The 15248-nt window shown below is 39.6% G+C and overlaps 1 protein-coding gene across 1 annotated transcript; it reads left to right on the plus strand.

The window, feature by feature from the left end:
- On the plus strand, positions 1-15248 carry LOC116599762 (matrix metalloproteinase-26-like). The gene is given in 6 exon segments (XM_032359738.1): positions 1-210; positions 10754-10893; positions 12921-13066; positions 14421-14486; positions 14489-14545; positions 15010-15248. Coding segments are annotated over 6 exon segments (858 nt in total).

Below are 15248 nucleotides of genomic sequence, written 5' to 3' on the forward strand. Positions count from 1 at the left end.
ATGGGGGACTCTGATCATGTTGTTTCATGGTTCAGGGAGGACCCGACTTCTTACTTCCTGGAGACATCTAACTTAGATGGAGAAGCCAACCTCCAACTGGCCACTTCTGAAGGGCAGGAAAGTAAGGAAGAAACTAGGGATGAAGAACTGACAAGGAGTGTGTGCAGGAGCACTTCAGGGATTGATGAGTGGGATGGGTTAAAAAAAGAGGTATTTCAGAGCAACCAGGGAGACATAAGAGGTTCAAAAATGTTGTGCTTCTTTTTTCAGTGTTGCCATGCATTTTGGAAAACTCCTAGTGACTTTTCACAGTTAGGCATTATTTCTAACATTGTGACTCCCCTGAGCGTAGGCCCCAAGGTTTGTGACTTTATTCTGGTTGAAAGTACAAGGATGTGTTGATGGTATAATGATGGATATCTGCCAGTAAAGATACACATCATGCCCATTTAACAGAATTTGCTTTAGAGTTAACCAGATAGAGATATAACTCTTGTGGAATTTACCATTTCTATGGAAAGGTTTGTATTACTTCGTAAACCTTTGTTTATTCATCTTGGAAATGAAGATTAAGGCCTATATCACTGTGAGTTTCAGTGAACAAAGTCATATTTTACAAATTTGAAAGAGGCCATAAGAAATAAACTGTCTTGGTTAATGAAAATGGCAACCTCCCAATCTCCGGCCCGGAGGAGCCGAGAGCTCAGGGCCCCACTCCTCAGTGCACCCTCAGAGAAAAGCACCCAATCACTCCCATCTCCCTGGTCTTTGGCTGCGCTCTGAGCTCATCCAGCCTACGACCAGTTCAAGAAACCAATATCCACAGCACTTTCTTGATAATTCATGGACTTGAACAGGACAGCAAAAAATCTAAGTTGCCTAATGTGCATATTCCCAGTGAAGATCAAACAAGAGAGAGAAAGGCTGAAGGGGCAGAGGAAGAAGGAGAGGGAGAGCATCTAAAGAAGACTTCCCACTGAGTGCAGAGCCCAGTGTGGGGCTCAATCTCTCGACCCTGAGATCCTGACTTGAGCTGAAACCAATACTCTGCCACTCAACTGCCAGAGCCAACCAGGTAACCATAGATCTGCTCTATTTTAAATCCAGTTCCATTTTCTAGCTAAGCACTCTAGTTGAATGAAAGGAAGTGTGAGTGCTCAGGTGACATGGTCTGACTGGAGCAGTACCTGGGGTGAGTCAAACAGAACTGAACCCATTTCCTAGACATGGTAGTAATAATAAAAAGAATATCTTCTTTAACCCAGTGAACTAGCTGGGGCAGACTCGAAAGCAGTAAATATTCAGGAAAACTTAATCTGTCAGCCACCTCAGAAGCAAGGAAACAACCGGCCAATTATAATTGATAAAATTGGGTGTGGTTTCATTGGATGCTACCAGAAAAGTCCTAGAACCATAGGACTTATGGCTCTCGAGTTACTGACACTTGAGGCACAGATAAATAGGAAACAATGAAATACTTTATTGAGGTATGAGGTAGATGCTAAGGAAGGTGTGGTGTAGGGTAACATCCCTCAATGGATTCCAAGAACCTAGAGCTTCTGTTATTTCTCTTCAAAATTAAAATTTTTGCTTTTATTTATGAGGTTAACTAAAAAATCAATATAGTATATGTCAGTGCTACATGACCTAGATTATCCTCTCAATACTAAATGGCCTGGGATTTTAGGAGCCCAGTTTGCCCTGATCACCCAGTAGTCCTATTTGGTGACTGCTGGCTACAGAGCAAAAATCTGTGGGACACAGCAAAGGCAATCCTGTGAGGAAAATATATAGCGGTAAAAGCATTTCTCAAGAAACAAGAAAGGTTTCAAATACACAACCTAACCCTACACCTAAAGGAGCTGGAGATTGAACAAGAAAGAAAGCCTAAAACCAGAAGGAGAAGAGAAATAGTAAAGATCAGAGCAGAAATCAATGAAATAGAAACAAAACAAACAAAAACCTATAGAACAAATCAACAAAACTAGGAGCTGGTTCTTTGAAAGAATTAATAAGATTGATAAACACCTGACCAGACTTATCAAAAAGAAAAGAAAAAGGACCCAAATAAATAAAATCATGAATGAAAGAGGAGAGATCACAACCAACACCAAAGAAATACAAACAATTATAAGAACATACTATGAGAACTCTATGCCAACAAATTTGACAATCTGGAAGAAATGGATGCATTCCTAGAGGCATATAAATGACCACAACTGAACCAGGAAGAAAGCGTGAACAGACCCATAACCAGTAAGGAGATTGAAATAGTCATCAAAAATTTCCAAACAAACAAAAGTCCAGGGCCAGACGGCTTCCCAGGGGAATTCTACCAAACTTTTAAAGAAGAATTAATTCCTATTCTCCTGAAACTGTTCCAAAAAATAGAAACAGAAAGAAAACTTCCAAACTCATTTTATGAGGCCAGCATCACCTTGATCCCGAAACCAGACAAGGATCCCATCAAAAAAGAGAATTACAGACCAATATCCCTGATGAACACAGATGCAAAAATTCTCACCAAAACACTAGCCAATAGGATTCAACAGTACATTAAAAGGATTGTTCACCACAACCAAATGGAATTTATTCCAGGGCTTCAAAGTTGGTTTAACATCCACAAATCAATCATTGTGATACAACACATTATTAAAAGAAAGAACAAGAACCATATGATACTCTCCATAGATGCTGAAAAAGCATTTGACAAAGTACCACACCCCTTCCTGATCAAAACTCTTCAAAGTGTAGGGATAGAGGGGACATATCTAAATATTATCAAAGCCATCTATGAAAAACCCACCGCAAATATCATTCTCAATGGAGAAAAACTGAAAGCTTTTCTGCTAAGGTCAGGAACATGGCAGGGATGTCCATTATCACCACTGCTATTCAACATAGTATTAGAAACCCTAGTCTCAGCAATCAGACAACAAAAAGAAATTAAAGGCATCCAAATCGGCAAAGAAGAAGTCAAACTATCACTCTTTGCAGATGTACATGTGGAAAACCCAAAAGACTCCACTCCAAAACTGCTAAAACTCGTACAGGAATTTAGTAAAGTGTCAGGATATAAAATCAATACACAGAAATCAGTTGCATTTCTCTACATGTACAGCAACACAGAAGAAAGAGAAATTAAGAAGTCAATCCCATTTACAATTGCACCCAAAACTATAAGATATATAAGAATAAACCTAACCAAAGAGGCTAAGAATCTATACTCAGAAAACTATAAAGTACTCATGAAAGAAATTGAGGAAGACACAAAGAAATGGAAAAATGTTCCATGCTCCTGGATTGGAAGAATAAATATTGTGAAAATGTCTATGCTACCTTAAGCAATCTACACATTTAAAGCATTCCCTATCAAAATCCCACCCACTTTTTTTCAAAGAAATGGAACAAATAATTCTAAAATCTATATGGAACCAGAAAAGACCTCGAATAGCCAAAAGAATATTGAAAAAGAAAGCCAACGTTGGTGGCATCACAGTTCCAGATTTCAAGCTCTATTACAAAGCTGTCATCATCAAGACAGCATGGTACTGGCACAAAAACAGACACATAGATCAATGGAACAGAATAGAGAGCCCAGAAATAGAGCCTCAACTCTACAGTCAACTAATCTTCGACAAAGCAGGAAAGACTGTCCAGTGGAAAAAAGACAGCCTCTTCAATAAATGGTGCTGGGAAAATTGGACAGCCACATGCAGAAAAATGAAATTGGACTATTTCCTTACACCACACACAAAAATAGACTCACAATGGATGAAGGACCTCAATGTGCGAAAGGAATCCATCAAAATCCTTGAGGAGAACACAGGCAGCAACCTCTTTGACCTCAGCCGCAGCAACATCTTCCTAGGAACCTCACCAAAAGCATGGGAAACAAGGGCAAAAATGAACTATTGGCATTTTATCAAGATCAAAAGCTTTTGCACAACAAAGAAAACAGTTAACCAAACCAAAAGACAGCTGACAGAATGGGAGAAGATATTTGTAAACGACATATCAGATAAAGGACTAGTGTCCAAAATCTATAAAGAACTTAGCAAACTTAACACCCAAAGAACAAATGATCCAATCAAGAAATGGGCAGAGGACATGAACAGACATTTCTGTAAGGAAGACATCCATATGGCCAACAGACACATGAAAAAGTGCTCCACATCACTCAGCATCAGGGAAATACAAATCAAAACCACAATGAGATATCATCTCACATCAGTCAGAATGGCTAAAATTAACAAGTCAGTAAATGACAGATGCCGGCGAGTATGCGGAGAAAGGAGAACCTTCCTACACTGTTGGTGGGAATGCAAGCTTGTGCAACCACTCTGGAAAACAGCATAGAAGGTCCTCAACTACCCTATGACCCAGCAATCACAATACTGGATATTTACCCTAAAGACACAAATGTATTGATCTGAAGGGGCACGTGCACCAGAATTTTTATAGCAGCAATGTCCTCAATAGCCAAACTATAGAAAGAACCTAGATGTCCATCAACAGATAAATGGATAAAGAAGAATGGAATACTATGCAGCCATCAAAAGAAATGAAATCATGCCATTTGTGACTACATGGATGGAACTAAAGGGTATCATGCTTAGTGAAATAAGTCAATCGGGGAAAGAAAACTATCATATGATCTCCCTGATATGAGGAAGTAGAGATGCAACATGGGAGGTTTGAGGGGTAGGAAAAGAATAAATGAAACAAGATGGGATCAGAAGGGAGACAAACCATAAGTGACTCTTAATCTCACAAAACAAACTGAGGGTTGCTTGGGGGAGGGGTTTGGGAAAGGGGGTGGGGTTATGGACATTGGGGAGGGTATGTGCTATGGTGAGTGCTATGAAGTATATAAACCTGGTGATTCACAGATCTGTACCCCTGGGAATAAAAATACATTATATGTTTTTATATTAAAAAAAAAAGAAATAAACTGTCTTAGGGTACCTGGCTGGCTCAGTGGGTTAAAGCCTCTGCCTTTGTCTCAGGTCATGATCCCAGTGTCCTGGGATTGAGCCCCGCATCGGGCTCTCTGCTCAGCATGGAGCCTGCTTCCTCCTCTCTCTCTGCCTGATTCTCTGTCTGCTTGTGATCTCCGTCTGTCAAATAAATAAATAAAATCTAAAAAAAAAAAAGGAAATAAACTGTCTTTATACTATACTTGCCTAACAATACACACCTCTGGTCTATATGCAATCTTAACTCCACCTTGCCTTTTCCAGATTTAGAATATTTTCTTCTCCAAGTTTACCACAAATACTTCCAATCTTATTAATTCTTCTGTTGGATTATTCATTATTTATTTACGCATATCTTTAGGTTATAACTTCCTTCTCTAAGAATGTTAACTAGTTTAGCCCCCAGAAGATCAACAAGAAATCCAGCCGAGACCACGTTCACCTACTAAGGAGTGCGGTTTCAATACCAAGGAGAGCAGCAGAATTCCAGAGGAGGAGAAAGCAAAGCACGGAACTCATGGCTTTCTCCCTGTAATTTTTTTTTAGTCTTGCAGTTAATTTAATTTTTTTTTTCTTTTTCATTTTTTGTTTTTTTTCTCGCCTTATGGTAAATTTTTTTTTTTAACTTTTACCCTTTTCTTTTTTAACGTTTTTTAACTAGTTTATCTAATATATATAATATATATATATATATACATATATATATATATATATATTCTTTTTTATATGTTCTTTACTCGTTTTCTTTTTTTTAATTCTTTTTTTTCTTTTTTTCTTTTTCTTTTATTTCTCCCTTTTTGAACCTCTTTTTATTCCCTTTCTCCCCCCTCACGATTTGGGATCTCTTCTGATTTGGTTAAAGCATATTTTCCTGGGGTTGTTGCCACCCTTTTAGTATTTTATTTGCTCCTTCATATACTCTTCTCTGGATAAAATGACAAGACGGAAAAATTCACCACAAAAAAAAAGAACAAGAAGCAGTACCAAATGCTAGGGACCTAATCAATACAGACATTGGTAATATGTCAGATCTAGAGTTCAGAATGACAATTCTCAAGGTTCTAGCCGGGCTCGAAAAAGGCATGGAAGATATTAGAGAAACCCTCTCGGGAGATATAAAAGCCCTTTCTGGAGAAATTAAAGAACTAAAATCTAACCAAGTTGAAATCAAAAAAGCTATTAATGAGGTGCAATAAAAAATGGAGGCTCTCACTGCTAGGATAAATGAGGCAGAAGAAAGAACTAGTGATATAGAAGACCAAATGACAGAGAATAAAGAAGCTGAGCAAAAGAGGGACAAACAGCTACTGGACCACGAGGGGAGAATTCGAGAGATAAGTGACACCATAAGACGAAACAACATTAGAATAATTGGGATTCCAGAAGAAGAAGAAAGAGAGCGGGGAACAGAAGGTATACTGGAGAGAATTATTGGGGAGAATTTCCCCAATATGGCAAAGGGAACGAGCATCAAAATCCAGGAGGTTCAGAGAACGCCCCTCAAAATCAATAAGAATAGGCCCACACCCCGTCACCTAATAGTAAAATTTACAAGTCTCAGTAACAAAGAGAAAATTCTGAAAGCAGCCCGGGAAAAGAAGTCTGTAACATACAATGGTAAAAATATTAGATTGGCAGCTGACTTATCCACAGAGACCTGGCAGGCCAGAAAGAGCTGGCATGATATTTTCAGAGCACTAAACGAGAAAAACATGGAGCCAAGAATACTATATCCAGCTAGGCTATCATTGAAAATAGAAGGAGAGATTAAAAGCTTCCAGGACAAGCAAAACCTGAAAGAATTTGCAAACACCAAATCAGCTCTACAGGAAATCTTGAAAGGGGTCCTCTAAGCAAAGAGAGATCCTACAAGTGGTAGATCAGAAAGGAACAGAGACCATATACAGTAACAGTCACCTTACAGGCAATACAATGGTACTAAATTCATATCTCTCAATAGTTACCCTGAATGTTAATGGGCTAAATGCCCCTGTCAAAAGACACAGGGTATCAGAATGGATAAAAAAACAAAACCCATCTATATGTTGCCTCCAAGAAACTCATTTTAAGCCCGAAGACACCTCCAGATTTAAAGTGAGGGGGTGGAAAAGAATTTACCGTGCTAATGGACATCAGACGAAAGCAGGAGTGGCAATCCTTATATCAGATCAATTAGATTTTAAGCCAAAGACTATAATAAGAGATGAGGAAGGACACTATATCATACTCAAAGGGTCTGTCCAACAAGAAGATCTAACAATTTTAAATATCTATGCCCCCAACGTGGGAGCAGCCAACTATATAAACCAATTAATAACAAAATCAAAGAAACACATCAACAACAATACAATAATAGTAGGGGACTTTAACACTCCCCTCACTGAAATGGACAGATCATCCAAGCAAAAGGTCAGCAAGGAAATAAAGGCCTTAAACGACACACTGGACCAGATGGACATCACAGATATATTCAGAACTTTTCATTCCAAAGCAACAGAATACACATTCTTCTCTAGTGCACATGGAACATTCTCCAGAATAGATCACATCCTCGATCCTAAATCAGGACTCAACCGGTATCAAAAGATTGGGATCATTCCCTGTATATTTTCAGACCACAATGCTCTGAAGCTAGAACTCAACCACAAAAGGAAGTTTGGAAAGAACCCAAATGCATGGAGACTAAACAGCATCCTTCTAAAGAATGAATGGGTCAACCGGGAAATTAAAGAAGAATTGAAAAAAATCATGGAAACAAATGATAATGAAAATACAATGGTTCAAAATCTGTGGGACACAACAAAGGCAGTCCTGAGAGGACAATATATAGCGGTACAAGCCTTTCTCAAGAAAGGTCTCAGGTACACAACCTAACCCTACACCTAAAGGAGCTGGAGAAAGAACAAGAAAGAAACCCTAAGCCCAGCAGGAGAAGAGAAATCATAAAGATCAGAGCAGAAATCAATGAAATAGAAACCAAAAAAACAATAGAACAAATCAACGAAACTAGGAGCTGTTTCTTTGAAAGAATTAATAAAATTGATAAACCCCTGGCCCAACTTATCAAAAAGAAAAGAGAAAGGACCCAAATAAATAAAATCATGAATGAAAGAGGAGAGATCACAACTAACACCAAAGAAATACAAACTATTATAAGAACATACTATGAGCAACTCTACACCAACAAATTTGACAATCTGGAAGAAATGGATGCATTCCTAGAAACATATAAACTACCACAACTGAACCATGAAGAAATAGAAAGCCTGAACAGACCCATAACCAGTAAGGAGATTGAAACAGTCATTAAAAATCACCAAACAAACAAAAGCCCAGGGCCAGATGGCTTCCCGGGGGAATTCTACCAAACATTTAAAGAAGAACTAATTCCTATTCTCCTGAAACTGTTCCAAAAAATAGAAATGGAAGGAAAATTTCCAAACTCATTTTATGAGGCCAGCATCACCTTGATCCCAAAACCAGACAAGGATCCCATCAAAAAAGAGAACTATAGACCAATATCCTTGATGAACACAGATGCGAAAATACTCAACAAAATACTAGCCAATAGGATACAACAGTACATTAAAAGGGTTATTCACCACGACCAAGTGGGATTTATTCCAGGGCTGCAAGGTTGGTTCAACATCCGCAAATCAGTCAATGTGATACAACACATCAATAAAAGAAAGAACAAGAACCATATGATACTCTCAATAGATGCTGAAAAAGCATTTGACAAAGTACAGTATCCCTTCCTGATCAAAACTCTTCAAAGTGTAGGGATAGAGGGCACATACCTCAATATCATCAAAGCCATCTATGAAAAACCCACTGCAAATATCATTCTCAATGGAGAAAAACTGAAAGCTTTTCCGCTAAGGTCAGGAACACGGCAGGGATGTCCATTATCACCACTGCTATTCAACATAGTACTAGAGGTCCTAGCCTCAGCAATCAGACAACAAAAGGAAATTAAAGGCATCCAAAAGGCAAAGAAGGCAAAGGCAAAGAAGAAGTCAAATTATCACTCTTCACAGATGATATGATACTACATGTGGAAAACCCAAAAGACTCCACTCCAAAACTGCTAGAACTTATACAGGAATTCAGTAAAGTGTCAGGATATAAAATCAATGCACAGAAATCAGTTCCATTTCTCTACAACAACAACAAGACAGAAGAAAGAGAAATGAAGAAGTCAATCCCATTTACAATTGCACCCAAAACGATAAGATACCTAGGAATAAACCTAACCAAAGAGGCACAGAATCTATACTCAGAAAACTATAAAGTCCTCATGAAAGAAATTGAGGAAGACACAGAGAAATGGAAAAATGTTCCATGCTCCTGGATTGGAAGAATAAATATTGTGAAAATGTCTATGCTACCTAAAGCAATCTACACATTTAGTGCAATTCCTATCAAAGTACCATCCATCTTTTTCAAAGAAATGGAACAAATAATTCTAAAATCTATATGGAACCAGAAAAGACCTCGAATAGCCAAAAGGATATTGAAAAAGAAAGCCAGCGTTGGTGGCATCACAATTCCGGACTTCAAGCTCTATTACAAAGCTGTCATCATCAAGACAGCATGGTACTGGCACAAAAACAGACACATAGATCAATGGAACAGAATAGAGAGCCCAGAAATAGAGCCTCAACTCTACAGTCAACTAATCTTCGACAAAGCAGGAAAGACTGTCCAGTGGAAAAAAGACAGCCTCTTCAATAAATGGTGCTGGGAAAATTGGACAGCCACATGCAGAAAAATGAAGTTGGACCATTTCCTTACACCACACACAAAAATAGACTCACAATGGATGAAGGACCTCAATGTGCGAAAGGAATCCATCAAAATCCTTGAGGAGAACACAGGCAGCAACCTCTTCGACCTCAGCCGCAGCAACATCTTCCTAGGAACAACGCCAAAGGCAAGGGAAGCAAGGGCAAAAATGAACTATTGGGATTTCATCAAGATCAAAAGCTTTTGCACAGCAAAGGAAACAGTTAACAAAATCAAAAGACAACTGACAGAATGGGAGAAGATATTTGCAAACGACATATCAGATAAAGGACTAGTGTCCAGAATCTATAAAGAACTTAGCAAACTCAACACCCAAAGAACAAATAATCCAATCAAGAAATGGGCAGAGGACATGAACAGACATTTCTGCAAAGAAGACATCCAGATGGCCAACAGACACATGAAAAAGTGCTCCATATCACTCGGCATCAGGGAAATACAAATCAAAACCACAATGAGATATCACCTCACACCAGTCAGAATGGCTAAAATCAACAAGTCAGGAAATGACAGATGCTGGCGAGGATGCGGAGAAAGGGGAACCCTCCTACACTGTTGGTGGGAATGCAAGCTGGTGCAGCCGCTCTGGAATACAGCATGGAGGTTCCTCAAAATGTTGAAAATAGAACTCCCCTTCCATTTTTAAATAATAATGTCCCCTATAACCTGAGATATACCACTATTTCCTCTGATGGCAGTGGGCTGGGTTTCCTGAGGGCCATCAGTTGTGAAGTGAATGGGAAAATAAATCCCATAGCTGTGGTCATCACCCTGCCAGGCTGACCACTCAGCCTTCGGCTCGGGAAAGAGAATGACAACATTAACCAGTGCAAAGAAGTGGCAACTCAAAGCATGAGTCAGTGGATGTAGCCGACATGGCTATAAAGGCTCCATGATCAATGTTAGGTACATGAGTTCAGGCAGGGGGAGAAACGAGCATTTGCCATGTAGCCTGCCATAAAAAGGTTATTGTTTTCCTGCCTTGGTGCCTAGCCTTCCCAGTGCCCCCTGTTACAGATCTTAAAGGACTGGACTTTATTAAGATGGGTGTGACAATTAGGCCATGTTGTCACATTATGACTACTGTGGGCTATTCTTCCACTATGTGATACATCCATAGATAGAGAGTTACCTCATGGCACAGAAATGAATATATTAATATTACATATTAAATCGTTTTTCACTTTCTTCAGGCTCAAAGGTTTTTTTCTTCTGATTTTAGAAGTAATGAAACCATTTCCGGGCCCCTAAAAGTACTGTGTTAATGATGCCTAGTGAATAATTCAGTGCAGTGATTCCCTTCCCCACTCTTAGCCTTCTGGAAGGGCATAGGATGAACACTCAGGGTTGGCATCTCTGAGTCTGGCAGGTGGTTAGCAATCAGGGGAAATCATTTAAATGAACTTAATAAATATGTCCTTCCTGTGGATGGGGAAACCTCTCAAATTGTCCACTCCACACTTTCAAATTCCTCAAGAAACCGTGAATTTGTTCCAGACTTTTTAGGCATCCAAAATAACTGAAACTGGTGTTAATTGTGTACTTTGTAAATACTCAGGGACTGGGTAAAATTTCCTGCTCATACCTAGCCCAGAAAAATATGCTATATCATATGCCTCTGAATGCCCAGCCAACTCCACAATAAAATAAAGGCATAAATATGTAATTTTATATAAATTGTAAAAATGAATCATGAGTTTCTATCAAGTACTATCATAAGAACTGTGGTGTAGGCCTAGTTTTGATAGGATAAGTACTGCCCTTAAAGTACTAGAGTTCAAACATAGATACAGATATAGCCCAACTATAATATAAGGTGCACTTCCCCCTCCACACACCCAGGAGCTGAAATTCAGTATCAGATGGTAAGAAATTTAATGGAGACAGGGAGTAGCTCATAAATAAGCTCTAAAAAATTATTTTAATGGAATAGAATGAATAAATGCAAATAAACTGGGTATGCAGAAATGACCAAATTTTATGTCATGGGAGTAATAGATTCTGTCCTGACTGAGAACACCTCAATCCTCAATCAGTCAGAAAGACAAGACACCAACTTCTCTGGGCAAGTGCCACCTAATACCTTATGGCCTTTGTTCTTGGGCCTCTTCATCCTGACACTGGATGCCTTATTTTGGGAGAATATTTAACAGGCTATCCAGGTCAGTTTTATTTTATTGTCTCCTTGTGACAGGAAAATGAGGGATAATTTTCATCCTTCAACTGAGAACAGGAGTTTTAGGAAGGTCAGATACCCAAAACCCCATCCTTCCCAGAACCTCAAATGAGGCTCTGCCCCAGGTTGCTGGTGGTTCACGACTGCCCTTATTCTCTCTTATTACTTATCCCTTCCTTGTCTTTCACTCAGGACTATTTCCATCAGATTTTCCAGACCAAGAAAGAGTCACCACTCTTCACCCAGGCGGAAAAGATACAGTGCCTGCCACCATTTCATCTGAATGAGACAGACCTACAGAATGAGCAGATGTTAACTGTGCCACACGAGCGCCACTGTGGAGTAACTGATAGGGCTAATGACTCTGCTTTCTCAGGAAGTTCTAAAGAGAAGACACACACTCTGACCTACATATGTTTGTTGTTAAGGCCGGTAGTGATAGGTGCCTCCAGGAGGCACTTCTACTGACTTGTACTTAGTTAAATTTTTTTTTTTTTTAATGTGTTGTGGTGGTGTTATTGGTGGTGGGGTGTCTATAGCAGAGGATTTTGATGTATTTTTGCTCCCTGGCTAGACTACTCTCTCTATGGGGGCATCCAAAGCATATTAGAGACATCTGAAGCCAAGCAATACTAATCTATATAGAAAGCTGCACATTTTTCAACTGAGTCCACATTGTTTATATTCCATAATTATTTTGTAGGGCTACGGTTTCCAGACTTTAGTTTACATAAGAAGGTGGGGAATTTGATAAAATTCTCAGAAATCTAACAAATGTCTAAATTCTTAGGAATTTATATTTTGCAGGTTTAATTCTTTGGAAATTTAATTTACAGATGAGCAAAATGAGGCCTCCAAATATTAAGTGATTTGCCCCAAAGTAGACTTGCTCTTTTTTACACATAAGATAATTCCCATACCTCTGAGCTATTCCACCTAAATATTTCTTCTTTCAGGATTATCAATTATCCAAGAGATATAAGCCAATCCACGGTGAAAGATATTAAGCAAGATGTATTTTCCATCTGGAGCAATGCGATCCCCTTTATTTTCCAAGTGAAAAATCAAGATGCAGACATCAAGGTTTCTGTCTGGGACTTAGGTAAGAAACTGACATTGGAGGGAGGGCATGTTGTCCCATGTAAAGGGCAAATGGTTTCAATCCATAAACAAAAACCCAGTCCACCAGTCCAGCTTTTGAAAAAAAATGGAAATTGATAAATCTATAACACAGAGAAGACATCTTCAGTCTAATGTAGCAGGAGATTAAGGGAGAAGATGCACTGTGTAGTGAACAGAGTACAGGATGGTGACTATATATTTGCCTGTCAAAAGGCAGTTGTGTAGCCCTTAAATCTGTTGAAATGCTATTCAAAGTTAATCTAACCGGTCACGGCTGGTGCAACAAATCGACCAGGAAAACGTGAGGGTAAGAGGATGGTGAAAAGAAATTAAGAGACAAAGAGATGGGGGCAGGAGGGACACTGAGGAGTATGTCCAACAGTGCTGATTTTATTCCACATCTTACAATCATTTATAAGGCACAATAAGAGGAGTATCAGTACCTAGTCAGATGACCACAAGTTTCTATAACAAGTTTACATTAACTATAAGCAAACCTCGTGATGCCAGGTAGTCTCAGCTAAAGCCCTTAGCAAGACAATCAACCAGGGAATGGGTTATGGGAGGTACAGGAACAACAAGGACCAACTAAGAACTCATGACCCTGACCACATTGTTCCCTTCTGTAGGGAGAGTGTGTGGGAATTCACCTAGGTGATCACATGACACATAGCACAGACCCTTTTCTCAATGTTACTCAACTTTCCCATCCTTAACCTTGTCAAGGTGTCCGGACTTTGAAGGAGACACAAGTCAGGGCCTGGTTTGATCCTCGACTCTAACCGTGCCGTGGCATCCAACACTAACCTATTTATAAAACACTGCAGTGTTGGAACACCTGGGTGGCTCAGTGGGTTAAAACCTCTGCCTTCGGCTCAGGTCATGATCCCGGGGACCTGGAATGAAGCCCCACATCAGGCTCTCTGCTCACCAGGGTGTCTGCTTCCCTTCCTCTCTCTCTGCCTGCCTCTCTGCCTGCTTGTTACCTCTGTCTGTCAAATAAATAAATAAAATCCTTAAAAAAAGCCAAAAAACAAAAAACAACACTGCTGTGTCTAAGTTTCCTTCCCCATTTTCCTTCCGTTTTGGGAAGTTTTAGTGTCTAACGTATAATCTTCACTCAATCTCTGCCATCTTTTCTTCTACCACAGAAGATAAGACATGGCTAGATTTTTGGTGCCACCCCATTCTTCTGCATAGATGGTGCCTTAACCCTCTCACACCTCTCGTGTTATCCAGTTGCATGGTACTCCAAGGCACTGAGGCTTACGAGGCTCATTCCCACCCTTTCCCTGATCCCCCATTGTGACAATAACTTCTGTCATTGTCCACAGCCCATGGAGATTGTTGGCCCTTTGATGGACCAGCTGGTGTCTTAGGTCATGCATTTTCACCAAATTCTGAGCTTCAGGAGTTATCCACTTCGACAGAGGAGAACATTGGTCAACTTCAGACAGAAGTAAAGACCTACCTGGTAGGAATGCTAGAACTCTCTGGCAGCACAGGTGTTGGTAATGATGATCTTCACCTGGGCTTAGAATGCAGTGAAGAGAGTAAAGTGATGGACTTAGTGTCAGGGTGATGTGGGAAGGTTTGGTTGAGGAACTGGGTCTCCTACTTGAGTGGGGGCAGTTGGGATCATTTCTGAACAAAGATGCTCCTATCATGAACACATTGTCACATTTTCTTTTCTCTGTTATGACTTTGTTTCCATTTATTGTTGCCTCAATTTTCTCCATGCTTCTCGTTCACTTCCAGTTTATCTGTCCATCTATTCTACCATTCTGTTTCCCACTAGATTCCATCTCTCTCTGCTTGCCTTTATCTTGCTCTCTAATATTTGTTATATCTTCCTTTTCTGTTCTTTTTTCCTCCCTTCTTTATGCATAGTTAATATGTACACATTTGTCGGTACCTTTTCAGGATTTAGTTTGTTCCTTGTTGCTATTCATGAGCTTGGCCATTCTCAGGGCCTGCTGCACTTCGAGAGTCCGAACTCCATAATGTATCCCAGATATGTGAATTGGGACTCTACAACCTTCCATCTTGATGGTGATGATATCAAAATAATCCAGCAACCCTATGGTCTGTGCCTGCTGGAAGGGAGGATATCTGGACAGGAAATTCCACTTGGAGTTTACTGTCGTCTTCTGTCCTCATAA

This window comes from Mustela erminea, chromosome 9 (genome assembly GCF_009829155.1).
Source record: "Mustela erminea isolate mMusErm1 chromosome 9, mMusErm1.Pri, whole genome shotgun sequence".
Taxonomy (NCBI): domain Eukaryota; kingdom Metazoa; phylum Chordata; class Mammalia; order Carnivora; family Mustelidae; genus Mustela; species Mustela erminea.